At 41.1% G+C, this 18,297-nt stretch overlaps 1 protein-coding gene across 2 annotated transcripts in view; it reads right to left on the bottom strand.

Annotated features, from left to right (window-relative positions):
- DIAPH3 (diaphanous related formin 3) overlaps positions 1 to 18,297 on the bottom strand; it is a 463,148-nt gene that overhangs the window by 412,091 nt on the left and 32,760 nt on the right. For both annotated transcript variants that reach the window (XM_075918921.2, XM_006113561.5), the window contains 3 exons: positions 15,471 to 15,647; positions 8,608 to 8,712; positions 5,833 to 5,963 (listed from right to left, as the gene is read on the bottom strand). In XM_075918921.2, coding sequence (XP_075775036.2) covers positions 5,833 to 5,963; positions 8,608 to 8,712; positions 15,471 to 15,647 — 413 coding nt within the window. The remainder of the gene's footprint in view (positions 1 to 5,832; positions 5,964 to 8,607; positions 8,713 to 15,470; positions 15,648 to 18,297) is intronic.

Raw genomic sequence — 18,297 nt, 5'->3', positions numbered from 1 at the left:
CCGGAGCTGGAAGAGAGCTGAGTTGCTCAGTTCTTGGTGCTGGAGACAATGCAGCCTGTGGGCCTAAAAAGAGACTGATTGCGAGGACAGAACGGGTGCTGACTTGGATTTCAGGACTGTAACACTTTAGGAGACATGAGTCTTAAAGAGCTTTCACAATTCAACATGAGAACTGACTAAATGAGACTAATATCTGAAACATCTGTACGGGTTTTCTTGTATCTGATGAAACTTGCCTAGATCTTTCCAAGAAGAAGAGCTTCAACTTTACCTACCTTGCTCTCTGGATACTCTTGGACAAAGACTCACAGGTCACACAGTGTGACAGGACAGGACTCTTAACAAGTCACAAAAAATGTGTTGCTTCACAGCTGTTTACTGGACAACAGAGGAATTGGGAGTCTTTGGAATGCTATGTTACATTGCAAGTTCTAGAAGCAAGCGTACTTTAATGGTTTTAGCCCATCTACCACTGCCTGCCAGCTACGGTATGTCTACACTACAGCGCTAATTTGAACTAACTTATTTCCAATTAGGGGGGTGCAGAGGAAGCGGAAGGGGGAGCACAGGCGGGAGGAGGACCGAGAGCTGGGGCGGCCGCAGGGGCTGGAGCAGGAGGAGGCAGGAACCTGTCCACCAAGGTCCGGAGATGACCTCTGAGGGCACGGCCCTGTTCCTCCAGCGCCTCCAAGCTCCTCTGCCGCAGCCGCAGGTCCTCCCGGACCCAGTGGTCCTGGGTGCAGAGCTGCTGCTCCAGTACCCGCAGGTGCCACCGCTGGTAGTCCTCCAGGTTCCTGGTGCGCCTGCTGGCCCGGGTGCGGGTGGCTGTTGCAGGCGGGGTGGCGCACTCTGCAGTCCCAGGTGCTGCGGCTGTGATGAAACAAGAGCAGTGGTCAGTTCTCCCTGGGGACACAGTGGGTGAAACCCAGCCCTCCTCTGCAAGGTGAGGTTGGCGTGTGGGAAACGGACCAGGGCCCCTGTATGACACCCAGCTGCTGCTCCATGGTGAACAAGGCTCAGGAACATGGTCCCTAGGCTCCTTCTCCCCCCACCCTCACCCCCAATACGCATAAGGGGAGCATGATGGCACTCACGTGTGGAGCCATCCCTGGCCTCAGACGACACAGCCGATGTGCTCTATGGGATGTCTCGGGGGTCCCGGGTAGGCACCTCGCAGGCTCCTGACTCTCGGCATCCTCTTCTTCCTTCTCCGTGTCTGGGACGGGCCCTCTGCGTGAGCCCCCAGGATGCAGTCCAGGGCCTCATAATGCGGGCATGCCTCCGGGTCGGCCCCTGGCTGGGAGGCCCTGGAGAAGGCCTGCTGCAGGTCCTTGATTTTCCAGCAGACCTGCTCCTGGGTCCCCATGTGGCCTCTGGTGGCCAGGCTGGCAGCCATGCAGCTGTAGACGGCCGCGTTCCTGTGGCTAGTGCGGAGATCGTGGACGTTGGAGGCCTCTCCCCAAAGTCGATGAGGTCCACAATCTCTGCACTAGACCAGGCGGGTACCCGCCTTTTGAGGCCCCTGGCAGGCTCCTGGGAGCCGCCAGCCTAGTCCTGGGAAGAGGCAGAGGGCTGGGTGGCAGCGGGTGGCTGGCTCATCCCATGCCAGGTGCAGGGTCTGCTGGCTGGGTGCTGGCAGGCTTACAACTGGCACAAGCACTGTAGCCAGCCCGTGCTCCTTTAAGGGCTCCGGGGCCAGGACAGGGGCAGAAGAGTTTTCCTGGTTTGGCTCAGAGTGGCCACCAGGGCAAGCTGGGAAGGGCTAGCCTCCCACTTTTCGAATTAAGTGGCTACACAGCCCTTAATTCAAACTAGGTGTTTCTCCTAATAGAATGAGGTTTACCTAGTTCAAATTAAGCACTCCACTATTTCAAATTAAATTCTAAATAGCGGTTTGCATGTGTAGCCCATATGAAAGTTAATTTGAACTAATAGCTGTTAGTTCGAATTAACTTTGTAGTGTAGACATATCCCAAGTCTGTCTGTTAACTCCACATCCCATAGATTGTCCATTCCCTTGTATTCAAGTAATTATGACCTTTTTTAAAAAAATGAGCGAAACAGTATAAATTTTGCTAAATTCATTCTTTGAAATGGCTAAATCATTTTTGCTGAAACATTGAAAAAAATCTGCTTGAGGCTGACACCACACCAGACTTTTGCTAATGGAGGTGAAAATTCTCTACTAGCAACTAAAAACATGGTCTTAAAATTGGAAAGAGATAGCAAGCCTCAACTACAGGTACGGATGTCAGTGTCCCTTTAATCTTTTCCACCCATGTGCAGAATAAATTTTAATGTGCACCAAGGCATGTGTGACTATGTACCACCAGTACAAACAAAAAACCTTGTGGGCACTCTGTTAATCAGCTGGGAGGTATCTAAATCTCTCCTGATTGGCCACACAAGCATACAATTTACATAGAACACTGCTATCAATTCCACCTATAATTTAAATGTTTTGTTTATTCATTAAAACAAAACCTCAATTTGCAATCGTCTGGTTAACACTCAATATCACAAGATCATGAGCCTTTAATTCCATTGCTTAAAAAGTGTAGTAATATTGTACACTGTTTGCATTAGTAAAAGGAATGATTTGAGAGGCACAGGAATTTGACACCTGTAAAGATTACTAGAGCCATCAACACTGATTTTACATTAACTTAAACATATATTGGCATTAGTTCTCATTTACCAAACTAGTTAGTTTTGGGGTCTGCAATTTTAAGATCCTCTGAAAATTACAATAGCTAAAAATAAACGTAAAAACATAAAAGCTTGATTTTTTTATTGCACTTGTTTAGTTCACAACATGCATTTTTCTAGAATTAGACATTTTAATAATGTTCCCTCCATCACTACTTTCTGTGAAATTGATCTGTTATTCATCAGCTTGTCAAAAACAAAGTATATAGTTTGCAACCATAAAAAGTTAGAAGTATTATTCACTATACATGTTGACAACCCAGTTTTCTAATAAATACTCAACCTCAGTCCTATGAAGCTCAAGAGGGAATGACTGTAGACTATATTTGATTTCACAGAGATAAGTGAAACCAATTTTACAGTTTTAGAACCATTCATGTCAAGTTGAAAGTTATACAGCTTTGATCTGTAGGTACAGTAATAAGTCTTGAAAACGTATTTCTGTATATTTATTGCTACACTGTATTGATGCCAGTCTGCTTCAATGTTATGCAAAGTTAACCTGAAAACAAGATTAACGATGCGATGTCGTATAGCTTTGACATAAAATGCATTAGGCTTATAGAAGACTGTAGACTGCCTTAGAGTTTCTCCCACAATAATTACTCTTTTTCCCACTTCTCACTGCATGTCTCTGAAGCCTGACCTCTTTCTTTCCCCAAACTAAAATGCTCCTACAGGTTCAATCTCTCTTGTTCAGGACTCTCTGGTCCAGCAATATCCATGGTCCAATAGGACCACAGATGTTACTTGTCCAGAAGCCCCTGGACCAATGATCCCCTGGAGCTGTCCACAGAGCGAGTCTGGCAGCCCCGGGGGCTAGCTCAACAGCACAGCCTGGCAGCCGCCAGGGACCAGAAGCACAGCCCAGCCAGCCTGAGAGGCACAGCCAAGGGCTGGGAACACAGCTTGGCAGTTGCTGGGCATTGAAAGCCAGAAACACAGCCTGGCTGCTGTGGGAACGTGAGCACAACCCAACTGGCAGCCCCAGGGAACTGGGAGCAGGGCTGGCTTGCAGAAGGCACCTCTTGGAGACCCCTGACCTCCTCTGGCCTGGCAAACTCCCTTGTCCAGGACCTGTCAGGTTCCAGGGATGCTGTATAATGCTGTGATCATCTCCCTTGTTTATTACTATATTAATTTCCTCTCAGGCAGCACCAGTTTCCATACTTCGATCAACTGAATCAAAAACAGTATTTCTTTCAGCTGTTGCTCAGTTCACATTATTCCTTGCTTCAAATACCTTCACTAAATTGCTCTTGCATTATCTAGTTTAAGCTTCATATTTTTATGGACTTAACCTTTGCTCTCACTACCCACAACTGGTCTTGGACAACCTTTCCCCTGCCACGATAGCCCCCCCTCTTTACCTTGCCCCTCATTCTTGAGTTATTTTATGTTGTCCCACTTGCATAAAATGTTGTTCCTAAACAAATTATTCATTTATCTCAATTTCCTCAAAATTGCCTCCAGCAAAATCAAAAAATACTAGCCCCCCATCAATAAAACTGAGGTCCTCTAGCCACAAAAAGTGAAGGATGTGGAGGAACATAGTGCATTTTTTTGTCTGTTCAAACCGCAAGTTCCATGTATCTTTCACTTCTACAGTTAAATAAATGTTTTGCTTCAGAGAAACAAATATATGTAAGAGCTCCCATTTGGTTTTCAGATTGGATATAAACATTTTTTCACATTTTCTAAGAGCTGTTCTTGGAAAAGGGAATGGCAGGGTACACAAGTTATTGGGTGCTGCCTGTGGGATGTCTCCCCAACTTGGCACATCCCATCTGAAGGTGGTGTACTTTAGATGGGACAAAAATGAGTTTACAACTCCAAGAATTGCCTAAACGGGTCACTCAAAAGGACAGAAGCAGGAAGACAACAATCAGTGTGGAACAGGCAAAATAAAAATGGCTGTTTCTTTCAGATGTCAATTCTAGGTAATGCTAGAAGGAAAGATTTTTCTCTGTCTTCACCCGGAAACCCAGCCTCCTAATAAGCTCAACTAGCCCTTCCTTTTGGTTAAACCAGCAAAGGACTGGTTTATGTTATGTAACTTAAGAGTCCATGTGGCCTTCTTGAGATAAATATCAGTTTATAACTTTAATATTATGGTAAACCATCTTACCAAGATACTCCACTGGCTCAGGTGAGCCCTTACCAAATGGAGAATACCTTCTGCGCTCCGTTCAGCAGTGAGCCAGACAGTTGGGTTACCCCTGTTAACTCACTTTAGCGTCTTATTCTTAAACATTAGCCAATTGTTAGAGACAGGAACACTTACCCTACCAAAGCAGCTGGGCAATACACTGTATTACAAGTCTTATGCAACAAGACTATACAATGGAGATAGGCTGAATTTAACACCCCCGATTATCATTTCGCAGTATATGAACAAGGACTGGAACATTCCAGGTGGAAGGAGAGATGTTGCCTATGAATTGACTGTTTCAATTGTAGTTGTTGGTGAACATTATATTCTTCTTCATTACACTTCCATACATTCCCTAAAATTAGGTATCAGTAATAAACCTTGGGATAAGCCAAGTTATAATCCAAAAAGAAAGGGTGAAGGACTACTTTATCAACTTTGAATTCTTACCTGTATAGCAGTTCACCTTAAACTGTCATTTGAGAAGTGTTACTACTTATGCTAAACTATCTTGTTCCACATTATATTTAGCTGAGGCACTCTGTGTTTGTTTCCCAGAGCTGAAGAAAAGAGTATGTAATATCAAAAGCTTTCTTTCACAAGCAAAGGTTGATTCAATAACAGATACTACCTCACCTCTTTGCCTAATATTCTGGAACCAACACAACTACAACAACGCTGCCATATGCCTATGTGGCATTCTGATGTAGCCAAACTGCTCTTTGGATATAAAAATTGCTTCACATTTTGCCCCTTAGATTTTTTCCAGATATGAGAAGTCTAACAGTCTACTTAAAAATTAGAGAACCTTAAAAAAGTGTACAGATAGCTTTAAAACCAGAACCAAGGTAACAGCTTGTGTATATTAATCAAACTGCATTGAAGTATTTTCTTATTTAGAAGGTTTTTTTATAAAATAATAATTCCGAAAATTAAATGCTGCAATATTCCCTAGGCAAGAGAGGCATTACCTGACAGGGTTACTGGTCAAAGACACCCGTAGGGATTCTAAGCAAGTGACAAGTCTTTCATCGGTTGTTCCAGATTTTAGTTCCAGCATGAATTCGTGCGGTGTAATCTGTCGTCTGCTCTTGAGGCTTCCCTGCAAGAACAAAGTCACGTTAAATGGATCTCCTCTCTTTTATGCTTAAAACAGCTTATTGTTGGTATTCACAGATTGGGCTAATCCTGATCCTGTTAAAAAACTGTTGGTTTTTTTTACCATTAAGTGGTTTTGATTCTTTGTCATTGCCTCTCATAGTTTCACATTCAAAATGTTAATATTTTGCATTTTGTCAGTGTAGAATTTCATCTGCCAGTTGCTCTACTTCACACAGCAAAACATAATTCATATATAAGATGAAATCTAAGATGTGAAAATGAAATAAATGGTTGCTGATTTTAGAAAAGTCTTTGCACTCAACACAGTTCAGGTTCATGTTTTTAATGTTTTTGTGACAATCATACCTGGATTGAACATTTTTGGCTGTTTTACTTTAGTTACCCAAGAGATGAATGACAAACAAATTAATTGACAATGCTCTGTACCAGCAACTTTCAAATGCAATTAGACATTTTGTTCCTGGACAATACCTTTTGTCTTTCACCTGACAACTTCAATCTACCTATTTGGTTAATAACTTGAAGAGCTGAAATCTTATTTTGGCATCGTGGCTCTGAAATGCAGTAATGGCTGCATACAGGAGTGGCCCGAGGGGAGCTGCGGCAGCTGGCGCCCCAGGCAGAATGCACGATCAGCGCCCCCGCCTGCATGGCCGTCAATGGAGCGACGTCATCATTGGGTGTCCCTTGACGTCATCATCGGGCGCCCCGTTGAAGGCAGCGCCATAGGCAACGGCCGTGCCATAGGCAACGGCCGCATCAGCCTATAGTTACGGGCCGCCCCTGGCTGCATATGTACTCTGTTGGCCAGTGTATTAGACGTCTAACCCTCTGTACTTAGTTCACAGAAAATGAGTCTTACACTTAGCTCAAGCTGTAGAGTTGTACATTTAGTTTTGGAGGTACCTACTTCAACCAATGTGGTGATAGGCAAGATGGTGCTCAGCAAATGTAGGTTACAAGTACTTTCTTTTTTGATGGGTACATTTATCGCAGAAATAAAAAGTAATTTTGGTAACCAGATCAGGAGCCACTCCATTCTTCATTGTAATACATAGTGCAAAAGTAGTACCACTTTGATACTTTTATTGCATGTTTCCTGAACAGGCATGGCTTGGGAAATCCTCATAGGCTTTTTCTCTTAAATGTCTGTCCACTTCATTGTTAAATCTTGGTTGCACACCAGGAGCATTTGGACCAGCGACTGTTAACATGATGTTTCCAGAAAGCTCTTTTGTAAATGGATTCCCCACCCTTTTTCTTCTATTGTTAGAGTAATATTTGTTTGTATATTGACCCACAGTCTATTGTGCCAAATTAAAGTTGTCTTGGCTTTAATTATTATGAATATAAACTACATTAACATGTAGAAACCCAAATCATGGATCATGCTCCCCATGTGCTCATAACTATATAAACACAACAAAAAGATGGTCCCTGTCTCAAAGGGCTAATCATTTTTTTCATGTTTTTGTATTAATGTGACAATAGGAATTAATATGGCATTACTCTACAAGTTGTGATGCAAGAACCTCTTAATGTTAGCTGGCAAGGGGTGCAGCAAACAATGTATTGAGTTATGACATTAGCTCCTCTGCAGTGCCACTGACAGATCAATCACATTACCATGTTGCAAATTATCATAATTACTTTTGCTTTCCTCTGACCACCTTAAAATGCCCTGTAGAAAATAAACACATAGTCCTTTTATGACAGATCTCCCATTGCAAACATTTCTGACCTCAGACATGCCGAAGTCCCTACATTGAACACGTCTGACACCGCTCAATTCTAAAGTTAAATTTCATTATATGAACCTTAAGATGGCAAATTTAAAAATTATATGCAATTGTTTTCACAGAATACAATACAATAGTAGTCTGTAGAATTCATGGCCTCAGTATAAATAAGATCAGTAACTAATTACAGGTTGGACCTCCCTGGTCTGGCACTATTGGGACCTGACTGATCCCAGATGAGAGATTTTGCGGACCAGGGGAGGTGAGCCCTAGACCTGCTGTAGGCCCTACTCACACTCTGCTGGTCCTCACCCTCCTTGCCTATCACATCAGATGGCCCTGCTGCAGCCCACCAGGCAGCCGCGCCAGGCAACTCACGGCTAACAGGCTGCAGGGCTCCTAGGAAGGAGCTCTCCACTGTGGCTGTCAGGTCCTACAACATCCATGATCCCAAGGATGTTGCCGGACAAGGGAGTACCAATTTACAGTGGTTCAACCTATAGGATTAAAATAAATTTGGACAGTTTTGTGTCTATATGACCACTATCAGACACAGAATACTGGGTAACATGTGTCGTGATCCAATCCCGTATGCACCTTTAATGTCCCCAAATACACAAATGGAAATCAATTTCAGCCATACAAAATACAGCATTAGAGTAAAGTGTAAAGGATATAGGATCAACCACATATATAGATAACTTCCAGTGTTACCTAAAGATGTTAAAAAAAGGACCCAGAAGCGATTTAAAGACTGATATTAGTCAAAAAATTAATACTCAGTTACGCATTATCATCCGTCCAAATATACATGTAAAAGTAGTAACCACAATCCCCTTTCCATACACATATTTTTGGTGTATTCTAGAACTGACATATACTTACAGTTTTCGAAGCAGTACTAATATATTGCATCACCATTTCTTTTTTGGTATTCAAGTCCTTTTCTCGCAATGGTGTTTTTTTGTCTTCATTTAAATTCATATCTTCCTACAGGAAAAAATTGAAATAATTTGTTTTAGCCATGTACATGTCTGATAATAAGGATCTTAATGAAGGCCTACACACTGCTGTAGAGGTATAGGTATGTTAAGTGTAAAACTTGGGGGGGAGGGGAGGAGAGAAGAGAACCTATATAAAAAACAGAAATACTGTTGTACCAAATAAAAGCAAGCAGGATCTTATGAGGGGGATAAGGCAAAAAGCCACATTTATTGTAAAGATAATAATAAAAAAATAAAGAAAAGATAGAAGCAAACAACGTTGTTTAACTATTTATTCCTATCACTACTTAACCTTTATACACTTTTTTATATAAAAAAACATTCATTCATGAATCCATTCATTCAAGTTCTGTGTATAGTTACCAGCCTGGAAGTTGCTTGTGACAGAATACTGGCCAGGTATTCTGTACACAAGTGATGATAGTGGGGAGCGAAGTCCTGATCAGATGCACATCTGAAGCTCCTGGTAGGCTGGCAGCAGAACCTCGGACTCCGATTCCATAGTTTTTTAGTCCAGTTCTTATAGGAATTTCTTCCTATGCCAGTCTATGGAAATTGCTGCATCATGCTGATGTCTCCAGGGTGGCTGCCAGGTGCTCATCAGTGATCTCATCGGGTGGACCTCCAGTACTTGGTTTTCTCCACTTGACACCTTTTGGTTGCACTGGCACCTGACGCCTTCTTCAGCCCTTTGTTGCTGTATTCTCAGGCTGGCACCTCTCAGAACCATTCATTCATCGTCCAAGCACTCTCTCTCTCTCTCTTACATACATTCCCTAATTAATGTTTCCCATGCAGTATTTTGTATAATAATAAAAGTTGTAGTTACAAAAGTTTCTGGGTGGTATTGCTTAAAACATTCTCTGAGTGCTAAGTAAAGTTACAATGTTTTAAAGAGAACAGGCGTCAATTATGTAACAATGCCCTTAGTCAATTACAGGGCTTGGCTCCCATAGCAGAGTTAGTGGCTTGACAATGCATTGTTACAATGTATCTCTGCAAGGTCAATTTCAAGCAGCCCCTTGTACAAGCTTGAGCATGCCCTGGGACACAGAGGGGGGGCTGTTTCTGGCTACATAGGATTATATTCTTAACAGTTCTAAGTTACATGACCTAATACATTATATTCTAAAGGGGCAATAATAATAATAAATCTAAACATTTAACAATCTTAACTAATAAGAAGAAGAAGAAGAATTAATAATAAATCTAAACACTTTAAGTTGTGGGGAACAAATTATGGGGAGTCACTTCCATTTGGGGGAATCATTTTCAATACATTAATATGTTATCCCTACAATACCAACAATGAGGAAACTAAAGAACGAAATGCAAAACATCCACTTAAGCAATTTATAACCTTGCAATAGGCAAAAAGGACAGAGCAATATATAAAGTCAAGTTACAAATTCAAAAAAAAGTTCTTTAATTTTACAGAATGTGTATCATAATTTTACCCTCCCTATTTTACAATTCCAGCATCAGCACAGTCAGTCAATAACTGCAAGCAAGACTAGCAGTGTAGTTCCATTTTAACCTCCTCCTAAGAATCATATGCAAAATGAAGACATAGTAGGTGGGAGACCCCGTATAACAGTCACCTTCTCCTCCTCAATCATCACAAAACCATATTGCAGTCTTGATTCTTGGTATGTATCGATCATTTTGGGAAATGTAAGCAAAAAGTTACTTTACATCTTTCGTAGAGCAAGTGTCACTGCATTCTGTTATATCTGTAATTAAACACCTAAATTGTGAACTTTTCTTTCTTCAGTCCAGTGATCACACAGCAGCATTTTCCCCCTATATCTGTACACATCATTTCAGCCTCTTTTAGGATGCAGATCTTGCTACTAACCACCATGCCTGTAACCCTGAGATTAGATTACTGCACTACATCCAGCTACATTTTTGAAAACTTAATCCTTTTGAAAACTGAAGCCGGTATATAACTTGCTAAAACAGTGTTTCCTGCCATGAGCTTATTATGCTATTGCTCTGGAATCTGTACTATGATTTTTCTGCATGCCCCCAGGACACAGCTAGGACTAGGACACTCCCAGGCGCCTCTCTTGAGTAGCTGGGATCAGAATCCTGCTGGACCGCCTCCATACAGGCAGGGCCCCGCTGGCCAACACACGTATGGCCCTGCCTGCCACCCAGACATAACAGACGGGATACAGCTAGGACTACTCCAGCCTGTTGTGGTTGGCTGTGAAACCAGTTACCAGATAAGACCGTTTTAAACAACATAGTATACATCTGCCTTTAGTGTTAGCTGTAATAAGGAGAAGATCTCAATAGAGTAGCTCAATTACGCCTTTTCAATTGATGTTCGGGCCACCAATGCTTCTTATGCGGTCACAGTCAGACCCTCCCAATTCTGACCCCACCAGTCCAGAGCTAATTCAATGGCATAAACTTTTACAGGAGGAACTTCCCCAGGCTGTTCAACTTATACAGCAGACAATGGAACAGGCTCGGAAAAAAAAATGGACAAGCAGTGGCAGAAACTGAAATGGATGTATCTGAAATGGAACACTAAGCCTCTTCAAGTAAAGTGGGAGGAGCCATTTACCATTTGTAATAAGGGGAGTGACACAGTATTCCAAATTGATCGAGGCCCCCACAGGAAATAGGTCCACCGAAGACAGCTTAAGCATGTAGGAGGAACCATCCCTGTCCTTGCTCCTCCTTACAATAACCCAGTGCCTATCATGCTTAAGGTTTTTTGCAGGTTTTTGTCTTACAGAACATCAGGTACCAGCTGAAGAGCAACAGAAACACCATGGTTCTAGTGTCCTGACAAAGACTGTGTTCAGTGTAAGCATGTAATAGTATAGTTGATTAACCAATAAGCAAAAGCTTATAGGTTAATGCTATAGACTACATGCATTTCCCTCTCCCCATCACTTGCCAGAAATTTTTTTTTTTTTTTTACCAGGATGGCCAGAAGCCCAGCTTGCACTGGGTCCTGGACCTACCCCTGCTGCTGTTCTGCATTTAAAGTGTATTAGGAGTCAAGGACTATAGGTAGCCTAGCTCAGTTCTGGCTCATGCTAGGCCTGGGAGCTCAGACCCCTCCCCACAAGATAGGGGCTGCCCAAGGACTATAGAATAGTCAACTAACCAATAAGAATGTGTTGTTAATCAATTATTAAATTAACCGATATTTAACATCCCTAGTTCAGTGTTCGTCTTGTCACGGGTGCCCCTATGCTAGCATTGTTGTGTACTGTATTTGGGGAAAAGAGGGGATACTACACTAGGCAGGGAAAACTTTTTTTCCCCTCTCCTTATCTCTCCCATCTCCCACCAAATTATCAATCATACATCCACCTCGGTCCAAAAAGCCTTTGGTCCCCAAAGCATCAGGTTTATTGTTAGTTCCTCTAGTTATCATTGTTACCTGCTGTTATTGATATACATTTGTATTGTTAGTTACATTTTTTTTTGTTAATTTATCTCATTGTCCTCTGATTACAATAAACAAAATACCTGTCATATCAAGATATGAAACAGGAGATCTGTATGGGAAATCCAGAAATTGTCATGGCAATTGGAATGATGATGTGGATGGGTGGAGGTAAAACATCCACCTTGGAGTGGTCACTGTAATTTGGGTAGCCAAGGGGGGATAATGTTGCATGAAGCCTCTGCCAGAGCTATTACTTGATTTACACACAAATTTTCTAGAAATGCATTAAACTCTAAGGTCCTGCCAACACATGACAGAGAATGACAAAACCTGCTGCTGACTGCACTACTGTGAACATTGTTTAAGGGGGGCAGTTGTCTTCCAAGTCACTTTATTACTGATGATTAAGATAGAAATTCTTCTCAGTCAGACGCTGTGTGCTGGAAGGTATCTCTGTAACAACCATTGAGCTTTGAAACTTTGTACTTGTCTCTCTGTAACTTTCAGCTACCTTGCCTTTTAAATTCTGCACTTTGTTGTAAGATTATTGAGCTTTGTAACTCTCAGCCACTTTGCTTGTAACTTGTTCTAAGCTGCATGCCACCCTGTGATAAAACAATGTGTGTGAATGGAGGGTGTTTGGGGTGAGGGAAACAGCAAGGCTAAATATGTGAAGCCAGCAGCTGACAAATTAAGACACAATGCTGCCCTAAGCAAACAAAGGACCCGGACTGAGGGAGGTCTGGGCATGCTCCTCCCAGACCAACGTGGAGGTAGGACCCCTGCACAAGTGACAGGAGCAATTCAGTTCTTATAAAAGGAGAGAGCACTTGGCAGAAGCCCTCTTTCTGATCAGTGTGCCTGCCAGGATCCATGGCTAGAGGCAAACCTGTGGAGTCAACATGCCTTGGCTTGCCTCTGCAACCCTTTTGCCTGTGTAAGTGTATGAGTGCCTGAGGATATGTGCCTGTGAATGGACTAATGAATGTGTAGGTGAGATAGCTCATACCCCTTCAGTTTAATTCCATAGTGGCAGTCAATGAAAGGTCAATTCCCTGGCGTTTAATTCATAACTTAATAAATCTATGAGTGTAACCCTGGGATGGTCTGCAGTGAAACTGGGGTAACAGTATCAGAAACCATCAAACAGGTGTTGGTATTTTTTTTGTTCTGTGTTGTTTGCCTTAATACCATTTTCTGTGCATGTTACATAAGATGAGAAATTATTCTATGCTGTAACAGGGATTGAGTGATCTAAGAGCCTTCTATAAAGAACATTTTTCCACCATGTACATGATTACATTTACCTTTCTTGCTTTCTTGAAATTCACTATGCTTGCAATTCCTTGATAATTAAACAGATTTTCATTTTATATCACAAGACAGATTTAAGCTACATATTGAACATTCTAACACCTTGCTCCATATTTGCTCCCCTGGAATTGCACTAGTCTTTGGAAGCACATTGAAAAAATAAAATAAAATAAAGGTGGAGAGAAGAAAACTTTCTCCTGAGGATACTTTAGATGACATCCAGCCATTGTTAGAAACATATAATTCTATAATTTTATTCTGATCAAAAGCCCCATCCTCTTGATATCCCAAATACAGCTGACCCATAAAATGATCTTAGCAAGTATAACTGTTTCTTTGCTAAAATACCTTATCGTGGCCTGCTACCTACTCTCAAAGACAAAGCCTCTAAGAATTTCGTGCACTAAGAAATTCTTTATCAGTGGCAACTCTTATTAAGCAAAGCCTCAGGTTCCACTGAGAAGTTACACACACAGAGAAAGAAGCCAATATGGCAATCTCAACATCTGTCCCCTTAGTGACATTGCCTCTCAGAAGAAATCATGACACCAGTGAAATGGGACCACTCATGCCATTCTTCTGTTAGGCATCCTTTAGTGGCGGATTAAAATAGCTTCTATTTCTTGAACCACGGAATGCTGTTTTGGGAACAAAGAGTGCTAACCAGAAATAAGCTCCACCTATCAAGGAAGTAGAAGAGTATCTCTGTATAAGACTGCCTAATTTAAAGGAGGGCTTTAAATGGAGACACAACAAGGACAGGAAACAAAAAGCCCACAGACAAGTCAAAAACATGGCAAACAGGACAAGGGTTAGAATTTGGAGGGAACATGAACAATCTTAGCAGGTAAAAGGGGTAAAATCAAATGAGCATCTCAGAAGTCTGTATTGAAATGCATCAAGTGTGGGGAATAAACAACAAGAACTAGAAATGACATATCTGGCATCACAGAGATTTAGTGGGATAACCAATTATTGCAACATTGGACCAGGATATTGCAACCAATATCCTATGATGACCTTTGCTAGAACTTCTTGTCTCTTTATGGTTCACAGTGCCTGTGCTGACAGAAGTAACAGGAAGGAAGCATCTGTATGAATGAAGTTTGAGGTCTGTTTTGTTTTCTCCTTATTACCTGTGGCAGATCAAAAAGCACCTAACAAATTTTATCCAGTGCTGATCTGAACCTGTATTGAAGTTAAACAGTTCACTGCCTTCAAATGAGAGGCTTGCAGTTGTGATATGTACTTCTTCCGGTGTCCTTGAAGATTGTGACCAACAACCCCTGTGCATGACAACAGCTGAGGCCTAGAGCCTTCTGTGATGTCTGAAGCACTTAACACCCGCAAAGAAGTACAAGCCACCAACTGGAACCTCAGTTTTAACCTGTTGTTCTGAGAAAACTTTTCCATACAACTTGATACATAACCCCAATTTAAATAACTATATTTAGCCTAGTAAATGGGCTTTGTAAATAGCAGTACACATTTGGAAGTTTGCTGAAGAATATTTTTTTCTCCTGACAGACACACAGTCCTTTCTGTTCCTACATGTTCATTTTGGTGACCCCTGAAGTCTAGATCAAACAGCAGCTACCACCACAGTTCTGGGACAGGACTCACTTTGATCTGGCTTTCAGCATTTCAAAGTACTGTTTGTTTGTACCTACTTTATAAGTGACCCAGACTGCACTACAGACGTCATTCTTTAGTACTCTCCAAAGCTTTGTGTCATCTGCAAAGTTATGATTTTGTCTTTTCTTCCAGGTCACTGATAAGAGAGCATCAGGCGGAGAGCCAATAAACATAGTGTAATGAGGATTCCCTGTTTACAATTATATCTTGATACATATTCTTCATTCAATTGGGGACAAAAGAGAGACACTTTCATTCATAGATAATGAGCTTCAAGTGAATAGACATTAGTCATGATGTAATTCTGTAAATGAAAAACATCTAAAATTCAACACAGAGAGGGATGTTTACAATCAATAGTGAGATGGGATTCTTACCATCATTTTTTCAAAAAGTGCTAGGATTTCTCGTTCTGACAAGGGTTTGAAGATAGATTCATCTACATCTACAGGAGGTGATGACCAATCAATAGACGAATGTGATTGTTTCAGCTGTAATACCGGAGGTCTTTCTTTTCTACTGCTTGGAATCCTTATGCTGGCAAATCTATCCAACTGCAAGGGAAAAAAAGTTAACAGAGATTACCAGCTGTCATTGATATTATATTCAACCACAATAAATAACGTTTACACTTTTTTTAAACAGTTAACCATCTCATGTTCGTCCAACTGTTTAATTTTAAACATTTTTATGAGAAGAGACCTAGACCACTCATCTTTAGATGTTAAAAAAGTCAGCTGCTCCGTTACAATGCATACTTTATTATACAGATTACAGAAAATAGATACACAAAGGATGGTAATGTAAAGTATAGAGCTGGCCTCTCTCTCTGTCTCTCTACTCTGTATTAAATAGGAGGTAGTTTTACACTCCCAAAACTACTTTTTTCAAGCTCCATTTTTTTTTATACAAGTAGGATAAACTCCTTGTTGAAAAAAAAAAGTTGTTTCTCCATGATTAACTTTGGCTTTACCTAATTACTTGTGGAATTTCTTTTACAGCAGCTTTAGGGTTACATGATGGAAAAGCTAAGGGCAATTCTAATCTAGTTACTATTACCAACAGCCACATTAAATATCTTTCAATGGATTGTTATTTTATCTACTACAGAAATCAGCTGCAACAAGTCCCTCTTATAAAAGAGCATAAATAAATCTTCATCACCCAATTTTGTTTATACCATATTTATGCAGAATGCAGCGTCTTTTCCCTTAAACATCTATTTGCTTGCAGACTTGACACCAGGAATAATAAAATGCAGCCCAATATTCAGTTATATGAAATTCATGAATATAGGTTAAAAAAACCTCTCATTTTAACTTTTAAACATACTCTCTGCCAATATCATAAAGACTTTAGAAGAGCCATTAATAAGTGAATTAATTTAACGTATAAAAATAAAGAGAGAACTAAAAGAGTTAATATTAACTTAACTGCAAAAACTTATTGAAAAATCTTTTTTCAAGATTCTTCTCTGCTTCTTAAGGAAATTACAATTCATGGCAGACATAATATTGGTGTTATAGTTGCTGACTTCTTTATTCAATATTGAAACATTGATTTTTTTTAAACAATGTAATCCTGTTAGGCTATTCTATTGTATTAAATGTTGCTATTCTAATTAGGGATGTTAAGAGGCACGTAAATGATTAATCATGTAGTCAATGCAATTTCTATCAACTACACAATTAGTCGCTAAGGGAAGGCGGTCTGTCCCATCTCGAGCTGGTCCAGGAGCTACCCCTTCTGTGACTCTGCAGTTTAAATGTAGTAAGAGCCAGGCATGCAGGCAGCCCATGTCTTACTACTTTTAAAATGCAGAGTCACAATGGTCCTGTCCTGGCTCATGCCAGGTCCAACAGCTGCTGTTCGCAGCAGCCTGTGCCGCCGCAGACAGGGGTTGCTGCCTGAGCAGCTTCCCCTATCCCTCCACCCTCCCGCTGCTGCTACCTCTGATAGAGGAAATAGCACTGGGGCAGGAGGCAGGCAGCAACACAGATATGGTGCTGGGGGAAACGGCCTTCACTAAAACACAAGGAAGTCAATAGTAACACTGAGTAGGTTTCATTTTATTATGAATTGCTTCAAGAGTTTATTTTCATTTCTTCTCCGCCCTCAGCTCTATGACCATATCACATCATACTTCCTTATCAAATACTAGAATCAAACACTGCCCACACCAATTACTTGACTTTACTCTTCCACCTATTTCCATAACTTCAAAGGCCAAGGAACACTTATCAGTTTTATTGTCTTCCCTACAGGTGGCATTTCCAACACTTCATATTGGACAGCACACAAAGAGTAGAATCAGTATTAACAAACCCATAAAATCAGATGCTGGTGTAAGTCATAGATTTGTCTTGAGCATTCAAGACTTGACACCCTATCAGGAAGAATAAAAATATAAGCAACTGACATCATCCCTTTGCCCCATCTGCTACTCACCTTCCTTTAGTTCATCTTACTGAATGACTAGTGTTTTTACAATATCTTTACTTTCTTAAGCCTTACTAAACCAAACCAAACCTTCAGCCCACGTTTTGTAGCATGTATACTTCATGAAAGCAAATTCATTAGCTCCAACTATAAACATACTATGAGCTCTGTAGCTTACAAAAGTATGGTCACTGGCCATGCCGGTACTACAGATAGATCGAAGCAGCTACAGTCGATCTTCCACTTCTCGAATTAATAGGTCTAGCCAAGATTCACTAATTCTAATTGAGATGGAACTCCCATTGACACTGGTAGTCCTGCTTCTATGAGAAGTAAGGGAAGTTGAAGGGAGAGTATGCTCCCTTTGACTTCCCACAGCATGGACGGCATCAAAATTTTGAGTTAAGATACTTCGACTTCAGCTACGCAATTAATGTAGCTTAAGTTGTCTATCTTAATTTGAACTTAGTCCCTAGTATAGACCAGGCCATTAAGGTATCAATTAAGAACACATAGAACACATGGAATCTTTAAATCTGTACCTGTTTTGTGTTTTCACCATTATGGAAAACAACACCGCTGACTGCCATGGCTCCAGCTATCAGTAAGGTATAACAGACTAACAATTATTATAATCAGACTGTAGTAATTCACATTTTACATCCAGTATTTTAAACATGTATCCTATCAGATACTACAAATGGGGATGTGACGGGTCCGCGGGGACCCGCACCGGGTCCAGCAAAGCCTCTGCTGCTTTGCAAG

This window comes from Pelodiscus sinensis, chromosome 1 (genome assembly GCF_052426305.1).
Source record: "Pelodiscus sinensis isolate ZL-2025 chromosome 1, ASM5242630v1, whole genome shotgun sequence".
Classification (NCBI taxonomy): domain Eukaryota; kingdom Metazoa; phylum Chordata; order Testudines; family Trionychidae; genus Pelodiscus; species Pelodiscus sinensis.
This window is presented reverse-complemented; position numbering and strand designations above follow the sequence as displayed.